Here is a 24463-nt window from a genome sequence, read left to right as displayed (position 1 = left end):
CATGGACTAGTTTTTCTGCATCATGCAATGACATTAAATTTCTTATCTTTGCAATATTTCTGAGATGAAAGAAAGCTATCCGGGTGATGTTATCAATGTGAGTTTCGAATGAAAGACTGGGGTCAATAATCACTCCGAGGTCTTTTACTGCTGCACGTGAAGAAACAGAAAGGCCATCCAGAGTTACTGTGTAATCAGAAAACTTACTTCTAGCTGTATGTGGTCCTAGCACAAGTACTTCAGTCTTGTCAGAGTTAAGCAGAAGGAAATTTATAAGCATCCAGTGTCTAATGTCCTTAACACATTCCTCAATTTTATTAAGCTGGTGTCTCTCATCAGGTTTTGCAGAGACATACAACTGTGTGTCATCAGCATAACAGTGGAAACTAATACAATGTTTACGAATAATATCGCCCAGAGGTAACATATATAGAGAAAAAAGCAGTGTCACTGAGCACACATTGTAACGCACGAGTACAAAGTCTTCAAAAGAACCCAAGCAGGCTATTTAAAGCTAGCAATGGTGCACACCTGTTGTATTCACGGCTGTCGTAATAGGTCAGATGATGACGTCAAGCGGAGCTTTTATGGAATTCCCACTGTACGGGAGCACGAAGGCAAGCAAACAAAGAAACTCAGCATACAAAGGAGAAATCTATGGCTTGCGAGAATCAACCGCAAGGATTATCAGCCTTCCAAACACAGCAAAGTCTGCTCCAATCATTTTATAAGTGGTAAGTTGTTTAAATAAACAGTCAATTGTGTTTAAGTATAAGGATGAGAAAAAAACAGTTTAAATCGGAAAGCTGCGCACATTTGCGCAGCTTCGCGCAAATGTGCGCAGCTTTCCGATTTAAACTGTTTTTTTCTCATCCTTATACTTCCTATGTTTCATGGACTGTAATGGATTTGCTTATTTAGTAATTTTAATACAGAATTTACTTTGAAATTATAATCAGACACTCCAACGCCCCCCCCCCCCCCCCAAAAAAAAAAAAACCGGATCTGCGTGATTCAGCCGTGAAAAAGGCAGCATCCGCCAAAAGGCGCGCTGTGAATATATAAAGTTGTATATATCAGACAGCCTTTAAAGTTTGATGAAGTCAGTTTCAGGCTTTGGCAGCCCTGCAAAGTCACTTGAAAATGCATCTTTGTCCACTTCGTAGGGGTCAATTCCCCCAATCAAGGCCAGTTTGGCTGCATACCGTTGTCGTGAGATGTCGTCTAATGTATCTATATACTTCTGTTTGCTTGATTTTGCCGACATTGATCTTTATTTTAGAAAACTGACTATATAACTTCATAAATTCGTCCGAGATAACGTAGCCGGTAATGGCGATGGTCCGTTTTGTTTGCCCCACAAGATGGCGGCTGGAGGGCGTTCCCTGGAATGCCGTGACGTCAGTGAAAACTATGTATAGAACAGGATAAGCGGCTACAGATAACAAAAATTACCAACCCCAGTTTTAACAAAATAAACTGGTATCATTTGTATAGTGAATACTAAACTAAATGCAAATTAGTTGTTTTGAGACTATCAGTGTGTTGGAGTTTAGTTGGAATGGTACCATTAAAAGAATTTTTTTTTAACTTTTGAGGCACATTAGACGTTAAAATTTTTACTTCTGCTTGAGATACCAAAAAAAAGGGGGAACATATCTCAGTTCAGAAAGCCTGGAGTTTTTTTTTTAATTCGTATAGCAAAAGAAAATTCAAATTGAGTTCATGAGACAGATAAACAGATTATACGTCACGTGCAGCGTGTTAGGACTTTTATTTTGACGTTCGCAGTGTTCTTTAACCGGAAGTGATTGTTTATGCTAATATGGGCAATCCATCCGCAAAATATCAGGAAATATAAAAGTAAAACGGGGTAAATGCTGTACTGTCATGCGGTGTGATATGTTAACAGTAAGTCGCTTTCTTGTAGTGTGTCATCATTTCCTGGATGTTTATAATTTTAGGGTTTTATGATTATTATTATTATTATTTTTACACCAGCTCGAGCTTGCTAACACGTAAATCAACAGCTGTTGTAGAATTGCACACTGGCGAGTTTAGCCAGAGCTGGGGTTGTTTTCATCTTGGGCAGTAACTAATGCACCAAATTATTGTTTCAAGGATTTACTTTGACCCTGTAAAAGAGCCAGATCATCATTGTTAGTCATGATTTTCTCTTCACATCTCCTTTTAGCTTCTGTGGGGCTGAAACTTCACCTGTCGTGTTGTTTTGCCTGTTTACTTATCGTCAGTGAAACAAATATTTCGCCATTCCGGTGTTATTATTGTCCTGAGTAACTGCACTCTCACTACTGCATTCAAAAACTAATAAGTTGCACCTGACAGTTGCACCACACATCCACCACTGAGGAGCGGAAATGGGGCTATGGAGCTGCTTTTCTTCGCCACAACCCATAAACACTAAAGATATTTGTGCCAAATTAAAGCAGGGTCTTTAACTCAGGTTTCTGAAGGTCTGCTTACATACAAACCTTTTGTGAGCAAGCTCCAGATAAACTACTAACATGAGATTAGATTAGATTAGATTAGATTAGATTAGATTAGATAGGGTTCCCTCAGGGAAATTAAGATTCCAGCAGCATCATTACAGGATAAATAGAGGAAAAAAAAACTTCTAGATAAATTAAATTATATACATATACAAGGAGGGCGGCACGGTGGTGTAGTGGTTAGCGCTGTCGCCTCACAGCAAGAAGGTCCTGGGTTCGAGCCCCGTGGCCGGCGAGGGCCTTTCTGTGTGGAGTTTGCATGTTCTCCCCGTGTCCGCGTGGGTTTCCTCCGGGTGCTCCGGTTTCCCCCACAGTCCAAAGACATGCAGGTTAGGTTAACTGGTGACTCTAAATTGACCGTGAGTGTGAATGGTTGTCTGTGTCTATGTGTCAGCCCTGTGATGACCTGGCGACTTGTCCAGGGTGTACCCCGCCTTTCGCCCGTAGTCAGCTGGGATAGGCTCCAGCTTGCCTGCGAACAGGATAAAGCGGCTAGAGATGATATGAGACATATACAAGGAGGTATGCATTTGAACGAAGAGGAATGAAGGTGAGAATACATGTGCAACAGTGAGAATGAGGATGAGAGTGGTGAAGATGCAAGGAGGAGACGTAAAGAAAGTTGGTGAATTCAAGTACCTGGGGTCAACTGTGCAGGAAAATGGGGGCTGCGATAGTGAGGTGAGAAAGAGAGTGCAGGCAGGGTGGAGCAGTTGGAGAAGGAGTTCGGGAGTCATTTCTGATAGGAAAGTCCCAGCACAGTGTAGTAGTAAGACCAGCTGTGATGTATGGATTGGAGACCGTACCCTTAACGAAGAGACAGGAGGTGGAGTTGAGGATGTTAAGGTTTGCGATGGGAGGTTGGACAAGATAAGGAACGAGCACATCAGAGGGACAGCACATGTGGAGAGCTTGGGAATGAAGCTAAGGGAGATGAGACTGAGATGGTACGGGCACATCCTGAGAAGAGATGCAGAGCATGTTGGAAGGAGAATGTTGAGGACGGAGCTGCCAGGTACACGAAAACGAGGAAGGCCAAAGAGGAGATACATGGATGTGGTGAGAGAGGACATGAAAGTGGCAGGTGTGGTAAAGAAGGATGTGGAAGACAGGGAGCAATGGAGATGAAAGATCCGCTGTGGCGACCCCTAATCGGGAGCAGCCAAAAGAAGAAGTATTTACATATACAAATATAAAAAGAATAAGATATGGGGAAGAAAGGGGGAGGACCAGCAGGAGAGGTATTGCACTTTATATTACATATAATATTGCACATTGTCCAGTATTGCTTATTGTTAGGCTAGGCTACTGCTCCTTCCCGTCCTCTGTCCTCCTGTCCCCCCTGAGAGGAGTTGTACAGTCTGATGGCGTGAGGGACAAAGGAGTTTTTAAGTCTGTTCGTCCTGCACTTGGGAAGGAGCATTCGGTCACTGAACAGGCTCCTCTGGTTGCTGATGACGGTGTACAGAGGGTGACTGGCATTGTCCATGATGTTCAGTAGTTTGTCCATAGTCGTCTTCTCTGCCACCATCACCAGAGAGTGACTGTGGCATTTATCAACAGATTATTTCTATCATTTTGAGATGGAAGAAGTTTGGAACCACCAGGACTGTTCCTAGAACTGAAACTGAGAACTGGGCTAAAAGAACCTTGGTCAGGGAGTTGACCAATAATTCAGTGGCCTTCAGAAGAACTCTGCAGAGATAGAACCAACCGTCTCAGAAATCCTCCATCAGTCAACACTTTATGGTCGAGTGGCTAGATGGAAACTATTCCTAACTATTCTATGCATAGGGTAGGCCCTTAAAGCAGATATGCAGAACCTTTATTTTGAAATAAATTTCTGAGTGGATAGTATCTCCACCCTTGACTCTTGTATGCTGTATAAATGGAAATAAAAATATATATATTTTTGAGAGTTAAAATCGACCGCAAAGTTGGGATTCGAGCTGCTCCGCTGAGCCAGCCAGCCCTGTGTGCGTGACGTCCCAGCAGGAACCGGTTTGAAAGCTCATAGGCAACAGTTTTAATTTTACACATATTTGAAACTTTCTATGTTAAAAAATCCTCTGTAATTTTCTTCTGGTCCCAAGAAGTATTGTTAATAAGTAATGATTAAAATAAGTTAGCGTGGATCGTGGCGAATTTCTGTCGGCTATTTTCGTGACCACTCGGCGCGTGACGTCATTTAAGCCAAACAAACCGCTTGAGTTGAGTCCACTTCCGTTTACTTACATTGCCGTTCGGCTTGAGTGCAGATGTGTGTTCAGGAATTTCCAAAGAAAAACCCCATGCCTTATTTTGTGCAGTGAACTGTAACAATGGGACTGGTTCAGGAAGAAGTTTTTACTTTTTTCCGAGAGAGGAGAAGAGGCAGAGAGAGTCAATTGGCTTTTTCCGGAAGAGGAGAAGTGGCGGAGCAAGAGGGTTGGCTTTTTCCGAAAAAGGAGAAGAGGTGGAGCAAGAGGGTTGGCTTTTTCCGAAAAAGAAGAGGCGGAGCGAGAGGGTTGGCTTTTTCCGAAAGAGGAGAAGAGGCGGAGCGAGCGGGTTGGCTTTTTCCGAAAGAGGAGAAGAGGCGGAGCAAGCGGGTTGGCTTTTTCCGAAAGAGGAGAAGAGGCGGAGCGAGCGGGTTGGCTTTTTCCGAAAGAGAAGAGGCGGAGCGAGCGGGTTGGCTTTTTCCGAAAGAGGAGAAGAGGCGGAGCGAGCGGGTTGGCTTTTTCCGAAAGAGGAGAAGAGGCGGAGCGAGCGGGTTGGCTTTTTCCGAAAGAGGAGAAGAGGCGGAGCGAGCGGGTTGGCTTTTTCCGAAAGAGGAGAAGAGGCGGAGCGAGCGGGTTGGCTTTTCCCGAAAGAGGGGAAGAGGCAGAGCGAGCAGGTTGGCTTTTCCCGAAAGAGGGGAAGAGGCGGAGCGAGCGGGTTGGCTTTTCCCGAAAGAGGGGAAGAGGCGGAGCGAGCGGGTTGGCTTTTCCCGAAAGAGGGGAAGAGGCGGAGCGAGCGGGTTGGCTTTTCCCGAAAGAGGGGAAGAGGCGGAGCGAGCGGGTTGGCTTTTTCCGAAAGAGGGGAAGAGGCGGAGCGAGCGGGTTGGCTTTTTCCGAAAGAGGAGAAGAGGCGGAGAGAGAGGGTTGTGCGCGTGAAGCCAGAGGGTTGTTTTTTTTCCGGAAGAGGAGACGAGGCGGAGAGAGTGGATTTTGCGCGTGAAACAAAATCAAGCAGTCAAAGAAGAAATGGAGCAGCAACGCTCAAGCGAAAAGCAGACGATTGGAGGTAAACATTTTTACTTTTGCTTGCAATTGACAAGTCAAGACTCCTGAGGGATCCTGTACAATCATTGTGGAAATGAGACAAAGGGATATTTCCTCGCTCAGAGTCGGCTACAAATAGTATAATGCCGCGGACGGCAGGCTAATGTGGCCTACCGGCGCACTGTCCAGTAATTGTTCCCTATATCCACTAGGGAGGGCGGTTTAATTATTCTTCAAAAGGGCTCTTATTTAGTATTGCGACGAAAGTAGGAATTTATCATAACTACCAGGATAAATCGTTTGGGCGCGAGTCTTGTTGAGGTCCGGGGTCACCGCGATCAGAGTCGGCCGAGTCGCTGTCCGATTCCGAGGCCGCACGGTCAAACCAGTGAGCCACATTCACCGATTGCTTCGGAACGGCCATAGGTTCATACATATATGGTTTCACCTCTCGATATTCAATTTGGAGAGTTCCTACTTCAAAATCGCTATCGCTTTCAGACATTTTACACAACCTCTCATGACCAAAGTCCGTACACGTGTGCTCGGTTTGCAAGTGTAAACAGAGCTGCTCCCGATCTGTTTGGCTTAAATGACGTCACGACGACGGCCCCCTGGCGGCGAAAGCACGCATAAGTGAGATGTAAACAAACCTTCAGAAATTGGGCAAAACAGCATATTTTAACCGTTTAATAAAATTTTAGGGTGCAAATTAGACACTAGGAAGATTGAATTCGCTTTTTGGGTCGTTCTTCTAGACCCTTGCCTATGACCTTTAAGCCCTTGGCCTTTTACAGCTATAGACCAAAGTCATATAAATAAAATTTATGGTGAAAGTAAGAAATAGCGTTACTGACTCGCTCAACTAAGACTGATTTGACTTCATTGATTGTGGGTTGACTCTCATTAAAACAGGATGGGTGTTATAACTTATGCAACATACATGTACAGTACATGCATGCATTTTCACTGATAAAACGTAAAAGGCGAATTAAATAATCAGATGAACTGAGACAATCACATTCTGAAGCAAATTAAATAATCTTATACCGCTAACTTAAACACACAATACAAGTTACATGTATTAATCTAAATGCAGGTAAGCAATGAGTGTTTGTTTTATATCCAGTGTTCTCCACAGGCTCTTTTAAAGTAGCGCACCGCCACATTATAATTCTGACCCGCCACCCTTCCCTTGGCCAAAAAAGAAAATGCATAACTTCATCAGTATACACCAAATAAATTGTAAAGTATTCGCTTTATTATAATTTTGTAACTATTTAACACGCAGAAGACCATTAAACGAATGCGTACAGGGCTACCTGAAGTGGCCACACGATTGCAATAGAAAACCATCCAACCGGCTGCATACAGATTGTGACCCAGAGCTCTGCAGATTGAGGTCTATCCCTGCGTTACATTACACTATACTGACACATAGGAAAGTTGGAAGCTACAAGCTGCAGCTAGCCAGCAGTTAAATAACTTTGCGGGTGTTTGTAGCGTTATTGTGCAACAGTTACGCTTATCTATCGTCTTTTCTGACCGTACACAGTTACAGAAATCATATAACAGCACACACACACTAGTTAAGTTCAGGTCTTTTATTTTACGTATCTGTGATTGTGTCGGCGAGAGCTGCAGTTTCCCGTTGCTTCACTGTTTGTTTCCTGCAGGACTTCCGGGTTCCTGGGTCAAAGGACCCAAAGTATGGAGGCCGGGGTGGTTTTGTAGTGCCAGTCTCGGGCACGCACACCAGCTAGTGCATGGATTGGAGTGGTTTCACCACATTTTGTAAAAAATGTATGCATTTATTATAATTGGATATTTTGTTTATGCATGGAAGTTAATTTATTTTTCACACACGCAAAAAAATATAATTAATTCAGGGATGCGCAACAGGCACATCAGTCTCAACTGAACTGTCAAATGAGTCTCACATTGACGAAGATATGTACAGTAAGAATGTGTTAACTTTTTGTAAAATGATTTTAACAATGATTTAGCAGTTCCTATCCATTTATTGGCCAGTTTCACTGTCAAAAAAGCCTAAAGTCTGTCAGCTTCAGGGGGCCTTCATCCCCCTGGCCCCCCACCGGGGCACTGCCCCCTTCACCATCTTTTATTTTTGACAAGTGGAGAACCCTGATATCCAAATGAGAGTCGGAGCTTACCCGTCGGTGTTCTCGCTTCTTGAAGGCCGATTTGTGGCCGATTGTTTTGAAACAATCTGACTTTCAGTTGTTTATTCAGTTCTCCGTTCATTCGCTTCTTCCGCGTAAGGGCGAGATGGCAGCAATATCCAGTTTAGAAATCAGATGGCTGCTCCACTCATTCTCCATTTTCTCCATACTGAGTACTCTGCCATTACTGCTCAGCTCAGGCAATTACTAAAACCCAGGATGGAACGGAACGTCACCGGTTTTAGCAACAACCGGTCACTGCCCAAGCGATATATCCTGTCCAGTTCCGTCCCAGGTTTTACCAACAACCCTCGGCTCATGCTCCGGGAGGACTGGTGCAACTGAACTTACTTTCCTTTAAAAAAATAAAATAAATGCTTTCCTTGTAGTTTTATTTAATTGTTGGTACTGCACCCTCTTTCAATACGGGCTTATAGCCAACGCTCCTCAACAGATCAGAGGTCTCGTACGAGTCTTCAGTAAAATGTGCAGAGCAGAGGAGAGACCACTTCGTAGGCGCCCAATGTGCCTGTGAACTTCTCGCAAAACGCGTCCAAATCTTTGCAGTTTGAACATTCTTGGGCCATGAATGCAACGGAAATCAACCTTCTGTCATGTTGCTGCACCGGCCAGCAACACATCTACGTGGCATGGCGATAAATTGGCTCAAAATGGAGGATCGGAGTCGCAGTCAGCTCTGTGTTTTAGTATAGCGGAAATGGCAATGAGACCGATAGACTTCCTGCTGTGACGTTACGGACGCCAAGGTCATTCACTCAGACCACTACCTATATAAATCACTTTAATCGTAAAAATTACAATATTAGATTTATTGTTAACGCTTAAAACTATTCCTGTGCCATTCTTGAGGTCTCAAGGCATTTATAAACAAAAGTGAGGCAATGGTTCTACGTATCTGCTTTTAAAGATTCTGCTCTGAGGAGATGAACATGTAACTCTTTGGGCTGAAATCCAAGGGCTGCATCTGGATAAATCTGGATAAATTATACCATCTCTACAGTGAAACATGGTGGATGTTTCTCAGTGGCAGGGATGGGGAGACTGGTCAGAATTGAGAGAAGGATGAATGCAGCCAAATACAGAGAGATCTGTGAGGGGAAAACGTGCTTCAGAGTAAAATGTGACTTCAGACTGAGGACTTCAGACTGAGGCGATAGCTCATGATAACGACCTGAAGCATACAGCCAAGACAGTGCTAGATAGCTTCCGGACAAGTCTCTCAATGTCCTTGAGTGGCCCAGACATGAACCCCATAGAACATTTGCAGAAACACCTAAATATGGCAACTTGCAGACATTAAAATTAAATCTGTAACTCAATAAATTGTCAAAATTAAAGCAGTTTAAATACTTTACTGTACCGTCACCATGAAGTGAGCCACAACAGAGGATCTGCTACAGAAGATGAGCCAGTTTGTGTTTAGAAAGCTGAAGTCCGTGAACTACAGCCAGTGTTTTTCAGACATTTATTGGCTCTCCGACGGTCTTTTCCTTTGCTGTATCCGGACTGCAGCCCACCAACTGATGACCATAGAAACCAGAAGCTGCTCACCCAAATCCAAGTCACTGCAGCTCTCAATCCTTGATCCATGTCAAAGCAAAATTGCCATACCTACTGCCCATCCAAGCAAAACACTTTTTTGTTTTTTGATCATAACACTTTTGTATGATTTGGATATGTACCGATCGAACTTCTTATATTTTCAGTATCATACATATACTGAGTATCAGCTGGCACTCAGTACTGATTCTGACATCCCAAGAATTCTCAGCAAGGCCATTATTAAAAAATGTTCTGTTTCCGGTCCACCGGCCAGGTGAGTGCCGTTTGTGCGGTTGAAATTTTTTTTTTTAACGCCGGTTTTTCGACATTTGTTTCAGGTTCGTAAATCTAAAATCGAACTTGACATTTGTTTCAGGTTCGTAAATCTAAAATCGAACTTGACATTTGCGCATTCCCAGGGCTTTCCACTAAGGCTCATACTAGCCAGCCATGACAAATAAGTAGCCGGGGGGGGAGTGAACACAAAATAAACTCCTGTGCACGCAGTTCCCAGGATTAAATGTATTTTCCACAGACCATTTATTTATTCACTTTACTCAAATACAAAGTAAAATGGCAGTAAATCATCTTTCTTTTCTTGCGTATTGCATCATGAGGCATTCCTGTCTTGTAAATCTCTTATTTTCGGTGCATGACACATTCACGCAGCTGAGCATGCTATGAATTAGCAACGACAACGGTCTGCAGTGGGGCTACACAATTAAACACTCAGCCAACATTTCTCCATTTGTGTATGAAAATACACTCCAACCACTCAGTTTGGGTTCATTTACAACCAACGGTGCCTTTTGATGCCAGCACGTAATTGAACGAGAGAAGACTGGTTTACTGGAGACAAAATAAGCGTTATCTCTGCTTCTGTTCCCTCCGACACACTAATGCCTCCGCCGAGTGCGCGCGCACTCTGAACTGAATCAGCTCTGCGCATGCGCCCTGCGGCACAAAAAAATGGCAGCCACCATGAAGGAAGGAGATCCGGAGTTTTCAAACATTTGCTTAAGTGTGAAATCACAAAATGGTATTCTAGCGAACAACAAAATAGTAAAGATTCAGAAAAACAAATCATTCAGTGATCATTTTAATAGTGTAATTTCATCCGAACTAGGCCTAACGCTCGATTTAGAACTACAAAAAGTCCGTGTGTCGGACATTTTAAGTACCTTTGTAAAAATTTTGCAAATGTTGCAGTCAGCATTTAAAATGCTAACTTAAAGTTTTTGTACAAGTTTCAGTTGATTAAGTAAACTGTCATATTTTATTAAATGTCTGCTTTTGTAATAAAAAAGTACTGAAAGAAAAAGCAAACACAGCATTGTGATTTCTTATCCATCCATATAAAAAAAAAAATCCCTCCCTCCCGACTGAAAATTTTTTTGCTCACCCGGTGGACAGGAAACGGATTTTTTTTTTTTAAGGATGGCCCAAGCTCATGTTAAGTCATGTGAAGCATCGGTGTGACAGTGCTGTGATTTAACACTGATTCAATATCGCACATTCTTGCCATTACTGTTTTTTAGAGGATTGTTTCTGAAAATGTGCAAACTCTACCTTGGTAAATACAGTAGTATGTTAGTACACCAGTGGTGCTGCTCCTGTTCAGGCATGCGAGTGTGTAATATGTGGTTTCGGACACAAACTTTGAAAACACTTGGGCATCCAAGTTGTGTGTCTGAGCTTTTATTTATTTGTAGTTTCCCAATAGACAAGTCGTTGAAATTTTCATATGTTGGTTTTAATGCATTTGATTAGTTCAGAGCTGTTCAGAATGTGAACAAGATATCATGGACATAATGCAAAGCAACATCTTTCTTTGTGCTGTAGGTGCCTAATTTGAAGTTGCCTTAGTCCAGGACACAGCCACCCAGGATGGCTCTGATCGAGGGCGTGGGCGATGAGGTGACTGTGCTCTTCGGAGTTGTGTTCCTCTTGCTCGTCCTGGTCCTGGCCTGGGCCTCTACACACACGGCTGAGCCACCCGAGCACCTTGTCCCATCCAGCTCAGGCCCTGTCCCCTCGGCAGAGCCAGAAACCCAAGAGCCCCACCCCCCTAGTGACCTTACCTCTCCATCTCGAAGCTCAAGGGAAGATGATAAGACTGAGGCAGGAGCTGACCAGGGAGCTGAGGAGCACGAGGGCAGTGCAGATGCTGCAGGAGAAGAAAGCCTGTTGTGGGCAGATGGTCTGAGACACAGAGACGTCTTGGGACCTTCACTCAGCACGCAGCCAGCAGACAGTGCCTCAAGCGCCACACAGGTGTCCACTTCTGAAGACGTGCCCAGTAACACTGAGAGAAACATGATACTGAGGCTGAAGTTTCTGAATGACACTGAGAGAATAGCACAGGTCAACCCTGAGGACACCATCGGTTACATTAAAAGGTAATAATAAAAGTTTATAAAATAGCCTTGATTTGAATTGTTTTCAGGCATATCTACGAACAGTTCATTTTTTTAAAAATACCATCGAACAGTGTAATTTACAACCCCAATTCCAGAAAAGTTGGGACACTGTGTAAAACATAAATAAAAACAGAATGTGAAGGTATACAAATCATGGAAACCCTATATTTTAATGAAAATAGTACAAAGACAACATATCAGATGTTGAAACTGAGAATTTTTTTTTTTTTAATGCTCATTTTGAATTTGATGCCAGCAACAGGTTTCAGAAAAGTTGGGACAGGGGCAACAAAAGACTGAAAAAGTTGTGTAATGCAGAAAAAAACCCTAATGTGGTTAATTGGCAACAGGTCAGTAACATAATTGGGTATAAAAAGAGCATCCCAGAGAGGCGGAGTCTCTCAGAAGTAAAGATAGAGAGGGGTTCATCGCTCTGTGAAAGACTGCGTGGACAAACAGTGCAACAATTTAAGAATAACCTTCCTCAATGTAAAATTGCAAAGAATTTGGGGATCACATCATCTATGGTACATAATATCATTAAAAGATTCAGAGAATCTGGAGAAATCTCTGTATGCAAGAGACAAGGCTGAAAACTGACACTGGATGTCTGATCTTCAGGCCATTAGGTGACACTGCATTAAAAGCAGACACGTCTCTAGTGGAAATCACTGTATGGGCTCAGGAACACTTCACAAAACCATCGTCTGTGAAAACGGTTCATTACTGTATCCACAAATACAAGTTAAAATCAGATATAAACTATATCCAGAAACATTGCCACCTTCTCTGGGCCCAAGCTCTTTTATGATGGACTAAGGTGAAGTGGAAAATTGTCCCAAGGTCTGACGCATCAAAAGTAGAAATTCTTTTTAGAAATCATGGACCCTACGTCCTCCACGCTAAAGAGGAGAGGGACCATCTGGCTTGTTATCAGTGCACAGTTCAAAAGCCAGCATCTGTGATGGTATGAGAGTGCATTAGTGCATGTGACATGGGTAGCTTGTACATCTGGGAAGGCAACACACATTGCCATTCAGACAAAATCTTTTTCAGGGAAGGCCTTCCTTCTTTCAGCAAGACAATGCCAAACTGCTTTCAGCACATGTTAAAACTGCATGGCTCCATAGTAAAAGAGTATGGGTGCTAAACTGGATTGCCTGCCTTCCAGACCTGTCACCCATTTAAAACATTTGGTGCGTTATGAAGCCCAAAATATGACAAAGGAGACCCTGAACTGTTCAGCAACTGAAATTGTTTATCAAACAAGAATGGGACATTTCTCTTTCAAAACTACAGCAATGGGTCTCCTCAGGTCCTAAACAGTTACAGAGTGTTGTTAAAAGTAGAGGTGATGCAACACAGTGGTAAACATGTCCCTGTCCCAACTTTTTTGAAACGTGCTGCTGACATCAAACAAGCATATATATATATATATATATTTTTTTTTAAACAATAAAATTTTTTTCAACATTTGATATGTTGTCTTTGTACTATTTTAAAGGTGCCCTTCCACCAAAAACGTTTAATACTGTCTCTTTTTGAAATACCATAGTTCACTCCGAGTTGCATATGCATGCTGCATGTGAAAATGTAATTCTACTCCCATTCCCTGTATTAGCTTATGGAAGAAAATAGTCGGAAAAACGAGCGGATCAGAAAAAGCCATACGAAGTTACGTCACTTCGAAAATTAGTATTCATGGCCTCGCCCACCTTGGCTTGCGACCGTCCACGGGAAGAAAGCGTAAGGAGAGAGACGTAATTCGCCCCGAGGCGCGGTGCTCCGCATCAGTTTCGTTTCTAACGGCGGCTCCAGCCCGACTTTGCACGCTCGTAACTCGGGCAGGGGAGGTCCCAGCCTCCGCAAACCTGGCAGCCAGCAACCTCTGCCCCTTCCCGAAGGAACCAGCGCTGCCAGGGCGGGCTAGCTCCGCGCCACGGGACGTAATTCGCCCCGAGGCGCAGCGCGGTGCTCCGCATCAGTTTCGTTTCAACGGCGGCTCCAGCCCGACTTTGCATGCTCGTAACTCGGGCAGGGGAGGTCCCAGCCTCCCCAGACTTGGCAGCCAGTGGCCTCTGCCCTCTCCCGAACAAAAGAGTGCTCCCTGGGCAGGCTAGCTCCGCGCCTCGGGATGTAATTCACCTAACCCTAGGTCCCAGCCTCCCCAGACTTGGCAGCCAGCGACCCCTGCCCTCTCCCGAACGAACCAGCACTGCCAGGGCCCATCAGCTCCCAGCCAGGGGACGTTATTCCTCCCCACACCCCCCGAGGCGAGCTCTGCTCCGTGCCTCGTGCCTTGAGAGCCGCTGCCACAGGGAGTATTCGATTAAATAAATGAATGAATGAATGACTCCCTCCCAGTCACGCACACAAGTGTTCTGGTTGGGGAGAGAGCTCCCTTCCTCTGCTCTCTCTCTCTCTCCTCTTATAGGGCGCGGTCACTGGGTAAGACACACAAACACACGTTAATTCCCGTCAGGTGCAGTGATTCTGCCACTTACCTTCCCTGACTCCGCCCTCCATTCACAGACCGATGCTCGGCCACGCCCCCACTGCCACATCTACATTGTTATTGGTCAAAACATCGATGTCGAGACCATAATAGCCAATCGAAACAGTTTTTACAAAGACCCCCACATCCGCTTGTTCTGACCCACTGGAGGTAGCGTCACAGTGCTGTTAGCCAATCAGAGGTAACACGTTTACTGATTGCTGTTAGCCAATCAGAGGTAACACGTTTACATGTCATGAATATTAATGAGTAAGAGCTGAAATCCTGTCGTTCTCCCGCCACCCACTCCTCCACCAAACTAGAACAGCCTGAAACAGGAGAACCACAGCATTTTTTTTTCACCAAAACCAGCTCACAGGGCATTCATTCATACTAGAGACCACCGCACAATTAATGAAAAAACGATGCAAGGGGACCTTTAAATGAAATATAGGGTTTCTATGATTTGCAAATTATTGCATTCTCTTTTTATTTACAGTTTATACAGTGTCCCAACTTTTTTGGAATTGGGGTTGCACTCCAGTATGTGGTGTTCTATACCACTCGGGCTACAAGGTGGTGCAGCATCAGTCAGTAGATCGGGCCATTATTAAAAAATGTTCTGTTTCTGGTCCACCGGCCGGGTGAGTGCCGTTTGTGCGATTGAAATTTTTTTTTTAACCGCCGGTTTTTCGACATTTTTTTTTAAAGATATTTTTTAAGCTTTTTTCACCTTTATTGGATAGGACAGTGTAGAGACAGGAAATGAGCAGGAGAGAGAGACGGGGAGGGATCGGGAAATGACCTCGGGTCGGAATCGAACCCGGATCCCCGGATTTATGGTGTGGCGCCTGAGCCACGACGCCCCCAGGTTTTTCGACATTTTTTTTCGGGTTCGTAAATCTAAAATCGAACTTGACATTTACGCATTCCCAGGGCTTTCCACTAAGGCTCATACTAGCCAGCCATGACAAATAAGTAGCCAGCCAGGGGGAGTAAGCACAAAATAAACTCCTGTGCACGCAGTTCCCAGGATTAAATGTATTTTCCACAGGCCATTTATTTATTCACTTTACTCAAATACAAAGTAAAATGGCAGTAAATCATCTTTCTTTTCTTGCGTATTGCATCATGAGGCGTTCCTGGCTTGTAAATCTCTTATTTTCGGTGCATGACACATTCACGCAGCTGAGCATGCTATGAATTAACAACGACAACGGTCTGCAGTGGGGCTACACAATTACACACTCAGCCAACATTTCTCCATTTGTGTATGAAAATACACTCCAACCACTCAGTTTGGTTTCATTTACAACCAACGGTGTCTTTTGATGCCGGCACGTAATTGAACGAGAGAAGACTGGTTTACTGGAGACAAAATAAGCGTCATCTCTGCTTCTGTTCCCTCCCCGACACACTACTGCCTCCGCCAAGTGCGCGTGCACACACCGCATGTGGGGCTGCGGATGAGTTCCTCTCCCTTGATCAACGAAGTCGGCGGGGAATTTGTGGTTATTATCGGTACAAACAGCGCGAATCACAACTTAAATGAGTGCGGTTCAGTTTGACATTATTGTCAGTCCGTAGGATAAACATTTAATTTTATTAAAATCGAAAATTAATATTTAGAGCCTGTGGGCTACAAAAATAATAGTTATTAAAGTAGCCGGCTGGACTGAATTGTGTAGTCGGCTGTATGGCCGGCAGCCGGCGCTTGTGGAAAGCCCTGCATTCCGCGCAGAATATAGAATCGAATCAGCTCTGCGCATGCGCCGTGCGGCACAAAAAAATGGCAGCCACCATGAAGGAAGGAGATCCGGAGTTTTCAAACATTTGCTTAAGTGTGAAATCGCAAAATGGTATTCTAGCGAACAACAAAATAGTAAAGATTCAGAAAAACAAATCATTCAGTGATCATTTTAATAGTGTAATTTCATCCGAACTAGGCCTAACGCTCGATTTAGAACGACAAAAAGTCCGTGTGTCGGACATTTTAAGTACCTTTGTAAAAGTTTTGCAAATGTTGCAGTCAGCATTTAAAATGCTAACTTAAAGTTTTTGTACAAGTTTCAGTTGATTAAGTAAACTGTCATATTTTATTAAATGTCTGCTTTTGTAATAAAAAAGTACTGAAAGAAAAAGCAAACACAGCATTGCGATTTCTTATCCATCCATAAAAAAAAAATCCCTCCCTCCCGACTGAAAATTTTTTTGCTCACCCGGTGGACAGGAAACGGATTTTTTTTTTTTTTTAAGGATGGCCTCGTGTGTTTGAGTCCTGACAATACAACAGCCATCTGTAGCCAAGGGAGCAAAATTGGCCATGCTCTCTGGGTGGGAGGGACAAGATCCTCTCTCCTCTGTCAATCACCGTGACACTAGCCAGTCATGGGCATCTGTGAGTTGTGAGTATGCAGAAGAGGACAGATGGTGAGCATGTTATGCGGCCCTGTGATGCAGGATGAACAGCAGTACAAAAAGATTAAGTTGGCTGCCTTCGCATGACTTGGAGGAAGCATATGATAGCCTTCACTTTCTCCAGTTAGTAGCTTTTCGTATGATGGGGAGAGCTGGTCAGCGCATGGGAATTGGCAGATGACCAGATTGGGGAGGGGGGCACTAATTATGACTCAATATTTGCATCTTAAACATACAAGTACGTTGTATGAAAGTTGTGTAATTATTTCCTCCAGCACATTGCTTTCAAAATTATTGGCACTCTTAAAATTGAAAAGAATAACTAAAATCTAGTTACCACCATAGGACTGTAACTGTTTTTAGCACAGCGCTGATACTGACAAGGCAGTGGCGTCTTACTGGGTGTTCTGCTGCAAGAAGTGTTGCTGCTGGATTGAGAAACAGTCCTTTGGCCAAAGATTTCCAACCAAGAGCATCCCGTGGTTAGAAACTGATCACTGATACAGGACTAGAGTGTGATTTAGCACAAATTGTTCATGGGATAAGAGCTTGAGCCTCTAACTGTCCACCACCAAAGTGGATTAACAAAGAATTTGGCCAGTATTTTAAAAAAAACAAAAGAAAACAGAAAAACAGCATTGCTGATGTGCCTGATAGACTCGTTCAAGCACTACACAAACTAACATGCCATTACTTTGTCAGTGGTGGATACAAGGTAGACTGGCACACTTTGTTCATAACTGAAATTCTGATTTCCTTTTAAATAAAACGTCTTGAATTTGGAAGTAATCTTGGCTCTATGCTAAGCTGTGTATGTGTTTTTGATCATATGTGCAGGACCTACTTTGCTGGCCAGGAGCACCAGGTACGTCTGATCTACCAGGGCCAGCTCCTCCAGGATGATGCCCAGACTCTGGCCTCCCTTAACCTCGCTGATAACTGCGTTCTGCACTGCCACATCTCGCAGCATGCTACACGGGCGATGCCTGCAGGTGCTCGCGCTGCCGACCAGGTGCATGTGGCACTGAACGTAGGGAGCCTGATGGTCCCTCTGTTTGTGCTCATGCTGTCCGTTCTCTGGTACTTCCAATTTCAGTACCGCCAGTTCTTCACTGCTCCTGCCACCGCCTCTCTTGTGGGCATTACCATTTTCTTTAGTTTTGTCGCGTTCGGAGTGTACCGCCGTTAATTACCAGAGCTTCACCTGGCGCATACACTTAGCCTACATACACATGCCAGCACCATTGTACATTGCTTCTGGGATCTCTGGACTCTCTTGAATTTGTTGAAGGCCATGATTTCAGAAAGGTCTTAATGTGATGTCTGTATTAGTCAATTACATTTGCAGGTTTTATGCTCGTCACACAATAATGTGCTCTATATTTAATTTTTAGATTTTTAATATTTAGAAATGCTCATTGTGCCTATCCTATTTTTTTTTCTTTCATTTTTGGCTTTGCAGGCTGCCAGTGTGTAGCTGGTGCTTGCTTATGGGAGGGTTTGGTAGTCACATGACTGTTCAAACTTTCAGGCAGATTTATCTGTCTCTCTGTCTGTCTGTCTCTCTCAACAGACAGTGCTGCTGATGTACGTCAGGACTGTTGAAGTACTTTGTGTAAAAAAGGAAAAAAAAAGAGGATTTTGAAACAAAGGCATAATCTATTAAATCATTCTTTTATTTAGTGTTGACTAATGTCATTTGTGTTGTAGATGTTCTGCGTCTCCTAATTAGATTGGAATTCATGCAGCCAGACTGGAAATATGGGGTAACTTTGTACTGTTTGTAAATGGTCATGCTGATCCTATTTTTCAATACCATAAATATTTTCTATGTTGAGTAACAAATGGCTTAATACATACACAAAAGTATCAACCTTGTTTACCTTCACCAAGATACACTGTGGCCAAAAGTTTGTGGACACTCGTGCTTTTTGAACATCCCATTCCAGATGGAGTGGAATTTTATAGTGCATTAGTGTTTATAATAACCTCCATTCTTCTGGAAAGGCTTTCCAATAGATTTTGCGAGTGAGGTTAGGGCTCTGTGCAGGCCACTCAAGCTCTTCCATTTCAGCCTCGGCAAACCATGACCTCACTTTGTGCACAGGGGCATTGTTATACTGGAACATGTTTGAGCCCTTATGTTCCAGTGAAGGGAAATTGTAACGCTACAGAATACAAAGACATCCTGTACGATTGTGTGCTTCTAACTTTGTGGCAACAATTTGATAAAGAGCCATATAAGTGCATCTCAAAAAATTAGAATACCATGAAAAAGTTCCTTTTTTTTTCATAATTTAATTCAAAAAGGTAAACTTTCATATATTCTATATTCATTACATATAATGTGAACTATTTAAAGTCTTTTTTGTTTTAATTTTGATGATTATGGCTTATAGCTCATGAAAATCAGAAATCCAGTATCTCAAATTATTAGAATATTCCCTAAGATCAATCAAAAAAAGGATTTACAATACAGAAATGTCCAACTTCTGAAAAGTATATTCATTTATACACTCAATACTTGGTTGGGGCTCCTTTACCATGAATTACTGTATCAATGCGGTGTGGCATGAAGGTGATCAGTCTGTGGCACTGCTGAGGTGTTATTGAAGCCCAGGTTGCTTTGATAGTGGCCTTCAGCGTATCTGTATTTTTGGGTCGGGTGTTTCTCATCTTCCTCTTGACAATACCCAATAGATTCTCTATGGGGTTCAGGTCAGGCAAGTTGGCTGGCCAATCAAACACAGTAATATCATGGTCAGCAAACCATTTGGTAGTAGTTTTGGCACTGTGGGTAGGTGCTAAGTCCTGCTGGAAAAGGAAATTAGCATCTCCAAAAAGCTCGTCAGCAGGTGGAAGCATGAAGTGCTCTAAAATCTCCTGGTAGATGGCTGTGTTGACTTTGGACTTGATAAAATACAGTGGACTAACACCAGCAGATGGCATGGCACCCCAAATCATCACAGACTGTGGAAACTTCACACTGGGCTTCAAGCACCTTGGATTCTGTGCCTCTCCACTCTTCCTCCAGACTCTAGAACCGTGATTTCCAAATTAAATGCAAAATGTACTTTCATCTGAAAAGAGGACTTTGGACCACTGAGCAACAGTCCATTTCTTTCTCTCCTTAGCCCAGATAAGACACTTCTGACATTGTCTCTGGCTCAGGAGTAGCTTGATATTAGGAATGCGAAAGTTGTATCCCCTTTCTTGAAGATGTCTGTTCGTGATGGGTCTTGATACACTGACACCAGCCTCAGTCCACTCCTTGTGAAGCTCTCCCAAGTTCTTGAATCAACTTTTCTTGACAATCCTCTCAAGACTGCGGCCATCCCTGTTGCTTGTGCACCTTTTCCAGCCACCCTTTTCAGCAATGACCTTTTGTGGCTTACCCTCCTTGTGGAAGGCATCAGTGATCATCTTCTGGACGACAGTCAAGTCAGCAGTCTTCCCCATGATTGTGGTTGTGTGTACTGAACTAGACCGAGAGATACACTGTGTCCATACTGTTTTACTCAAACTCTAAATTAAATATTCTAATATTTTGAGGGGTTTTTTTTGTGTTTTTGTACTGTATGCCATACTGATTAAAATAAAAAATGCTTGAAACATTTTAGTTTGTGTAATGAGTCTATAATATATAACATTTTCACTTTCTTAAATAACTGATGGAAAATATTGAACTTTTTCACAATATTCTAATTTTTTGAGATGCACTAGTACGTGACGATCAAGTGTCCACAAACATTAGGCCATATCGTGTATTATGAACATGCAAATGGAGATCTCTAGATGTTACCCTAATTGTAGTACATTTACTATAGGTTTAATGTAAGTGTTAACAAGTTCTTGTCTAGAAGTTCAACACTTCTTCTATCTGACTTTTGCACTTGTTGTACATCACTCTGGATAACAGCGTCTGCCAAATGCCTGTAATGTAACAGGGCACGGGTTCAGTTCTGATTCTGTACCAAATTCTGAACCATTTTTGAAACATTTAGAATAAAAATAAATTGGTTCAGAACCTGAAAAGTTGGTTCCCAGCTGGAACCAAAATATCGATGGTTTTTCCAGCGTGAACTGTGATATCAGTGGGCGTCATTAGTTTGGAGATGAAGCACAGAGCAGCAATGGAGAACGCAACGGAAAAGGATACATCGACAGAAAAAATGGACTGAAAACAAATATCTGCAATAATAGAACAAAAACTTGGGGGTGATCAATGCGCACTGCCATCTTCTTACTACAGTTTACTCCCATTTATGAATTGTGCAATGCTCTCTATTCACGATGCATCCTTGCTTACAATGGTTCTGTTCAAAACTGGTGAAAACATGGGCTGGACTGGTTTGCTAGCTGGGGGAGGCACAGTGGTGTAGTGGTTAGCGCTGTCGCCTCACAGCAAAAAAGTTCTGGGTTCAAGCTCAGCGGCCGGCGAGGGCCTTTCCGTGTGGAGTTTGCATGTTCTCCCCGTGTCTGTGTGGGTTTCCTCCGGGTGCTCTGGTTTCCCCCACAGTCCAAAGACATGCAGGTTAGGTTAACTGGTGACTCTAAATTGACCGTAGGTGTGAATGGTTGTTTGTCTCTATGTGTCATCCCTGCGATGACCTGGCGATTTGTCCAGGGTGTACCCCGCCTCTCGCCCATAGTCAGCTGGGATAGGCTCCAGCTTGCCCTCGACCCTGCACAGGATAAGTGGCTACAAATAATGGATGGATAGATGTTGAACACCCGAAAGGCTACCAAAACTTCATTAGATATTCTTCACACATATTTACAAGAGAAAAACAAGCCAACAGACATTGAAAAACTGGAAAAGAGTGTGTGCATGTATCTTTGACTTGCAATCGCGTGGTCAAAATCTGCTACGTCATGAGTGTCCGGTTTCCCCCCCAGTCCAAAGACATGCAGGTTAGGGTAACTGGTGGCTCTAAATTGACCGTAGGTGTGAATGGTTGTTTGCCTCTATGTGTCAGCCCTGCGATAACCTGGTGACTTGTCCAGGGTGTACCCCGCCTCTCGCTCACAGTCAGCTGGGATAGGCTCCAGCTTGCCTGCGACCCTGTAGAACAGGATAAGCGGCTACAGATGATGGATGGATGGAGTTCTCACTTTGATTATCCACATCAATCTCTGTCACTCACGATATTTCATATTCACAAACCTCATCATCTCTTCACTCAACTGAGCTCTGTTTGGTAGGGAGGTATTCGCTGATTAATTCAGTCAGTTTTACTCTGTTAAGAAGGTTTCGGGTTCAAATCTCTCAGCCGACAGGGGCCTTTCTGTGTGGAGTTTGCACGTTCAAATATGGATGGTTTGCTAGCTGGCACCAAGGTTCAAAGAATTCTGACCAGAACTGGTTGGAGAACCTGTTCCCTGTTGGTCGAAAAATGGCACCAGTGTCTGCATTTGGTTCTCTCCTATGTGAATTTTTGGTATTCGGAAATGTCACATTTGTTAAGTCAAAGAAGAAGAAACCTTTATTTGTCGCATGCACACTTCAAGCATAGTGAAATTCATCCTCTGCATTTAACCCATCTGAAGCAGTGAACACATGTGCACGCACTCAGAGCAGTGGGCAGCCACACCAGAGCGCCCGAGGAGCAGTCAGAGGTCAGGTACCTTGCTCAAGGGCACCGAGGCCACCCCACATCAACCTAACTACATGTCTGGATTGTGGGGGAAACCGGAGCAAACCCACGCAGACACTGGGAGAATGTGCAAACTTCACACAGAAAGGCCCTCGGTGGCCGCTGAGTTCAAACCTGGAACCTTCTTGCTGTGAGGCAACCGTGCTAACCACTACACACTGGGCTGCGACAGCCTGCGACTAGTTGGAGACACAACAATTGCGGTAAAATATGCGAATTAGCGACAATTTTCACTTGGAATCACACTGAATTGATATTCCCATGTTTTACCGCAATTGTTGTGTCTCCAACTAGTCGCAGGCTGTCGCAGCCCGGCTTTCCCTCGGCAAGCAGGGAAGTAGAAGAAGCCTCACGGAAACTGACTTGAGAAGGGTTCGCGATGGCTTTGCGACACCAGCGACGCATTTGCAGCTATTTTGAGAGAAATTTTGTCGCACAAATTTTTTGAACATGTTCAAAATTTCAGCGACGAAGGAGCAACACTTTGCGACTCATGCGAGGAAATTGAGAAGCCCCGTGAATGTTTCAAGACCCTTTTGAAACTCTCTCGCGAATGATGTTCGTAAGCTGTCGCAGCCCAGCGAGGTACTACCCTTATGTGTTCGATAAACAAGTCAGTGGTTTTCAAAGTGGGGGCTGCGGGCCGCTAGGGGGGCCTCAGAAAGTTGGAGGGACGATAACAAAAAATTGCGGAAAAAAAAAAACTTTTTTAAAAGAATTATTAAATATATTGTAATTAGTTTTTTAATCATTATTATAAAATATAATTATTAATAATAATACATCATATCGAAACGTTGTTTGCCATGCTCATCTCTCCGATTGCCTGTGACGTTGCGGTTTGCGCCATTTATCAAGCTGTTTTGCTCCTCAAGCTAGCGTATTGCTAGCACAAAATGGACAGGTTTTTGAAGAAGAGACCGAAGGAACAAACCAACAGCCATGCTGTGGAGGACACTGCTGCGAAAAAAAACTAAGAAGTCCTGGCCAACTAAAATCCGAAAATATGAGGCAGCATACATTAAGTATGGCTTTACAGCCATACAGAAAAATGGCCATGATTGCCTGAAATGCGTCCTCTGTCTGGAGACCCTGTCAAACGAGTGCTTAAAACCTTCGAAACTTCAGTGTCACTTGGTACAAAAACATCCGACAGATGCCGAAAAAACAGTAGATTTCTTCAGATGCAAAGAAGAGCATTTGGTCAGGCAATCTGCTGCATTCACCCAGCAAGCTACTGTCCCCGAGCGGGCCCTGAAGGCATAATTTTTAGCCTCGTACCACATTGTTCGTGCTAAAAAACCTCACTCAATTGGAGAAGATTTGATTTTACCAGCCACCAAAGACATTGTCCGAGAATTGCTTGGTGAGGATGCTGCCAAAAAAAATCGATGCTGTCCCACTCTCTGATAACACCGTGAGCCGACGGATTGGTGACATGGCTCAAGACGTATCTGCTCAGCTGTTGGAGCAGGTGAGAGCCAGCGAATACTTCGCACTTCAGCTGGATGAGAGCACAGATTTATCCACTGAGGCCTAACTGCTTGTGTACATCAGATTTATTTCACAGGAAAGATTTGTGGAGGAAATATACAATTTTGTAAAGCACTTGAAAGAAGAACTACTGGGAAAGATATTTTTCAAGTTTTGGACGATTATATCGAGTCTTACGGATTGGACTGGACCCGTTGTGTGTGGGGGTGTTCGGACGGAGCCGCGGCAATGACCGGGAAGATCAGTGGAGTGACCGCGCTCATTAAGCAGAAGGCCCCGCATGTAGTGGCCACACACTGCATGCTCCATCGCGAGGCACTGGTCGCAAAAAGGATGGATAACAAGTTGAATCAGGTACTACAGGAGGTTATACAGTTTATTGTTCAGTGCGAAAATATCTGTGTTGAAAACATGTTAGTTAATAATATTCTTATGCTAAACAAATGTAACAATTATTGACTATTGAATAAAAGTAAGAGATAACA

At 43.6% G+C, this 24463-nt stretch overlaps 1 protein-coding gene across 2 annotated transcripts; it reads left to right on the top strand.

Annotated features, from left to right (window-relative positions):
* The first annotated feature begins 1811 nt into the window (after nucleotides 1-1811).
* tmub1 (transmembrane and ubiquitin-like domain containing 1) lies at nucleotides 1812-18509 on the top strand. Of its 2 annotated transcripts, none has more exons than XM_060923099.1 (3): nucleotides 1812-1911; nucleotides 11338-11894; nucleotides 17665-18509. In XM_060923099.1, the coding sequence occupies exons 2-3, from the start codon at nucleotides 11383-11385 to the stop codon at nucleotides 18014-18016; spliced, it is 864 nt and encodes a 287-aa protein (XP_060779082.1). In that variant the 5' UTR covers nucleotides 1812-1911; nucleotides 11338-11382; the 3' UTR covers nucleotides 18017-18509. The 2 variants fall into 2 exon arrangements, with proteins under 2 accessions (XP_060779082.1, XP_060779088.1); XM_060923105.1 differs by lacking the exon at nucleotides 1812-1911 and adding an exon at nucleotides 7446-7552.
* Nucleotides 18510-24463: the final 5954 nt, after the last annotated feature.

The sequence above is a fragment of the Neoarius graeffei genome, chromosome 1 (assembly GCF_027579695.1).
Source record: "Neoarius graeffei isolate fNeoGra1 chromosome 1, fNeoGra1.pri, whole genome shotgun sequence".
NCBI classification, from domain to species: Eukaryota; Metazoa; Chordata; class Actinopteri; order Siluriformes; family Ariidae; genus Neoarius; species Neoarius graeffei.
This window is presented reverse-complemented; position numbering and strand designations above follow the sequence as displayed.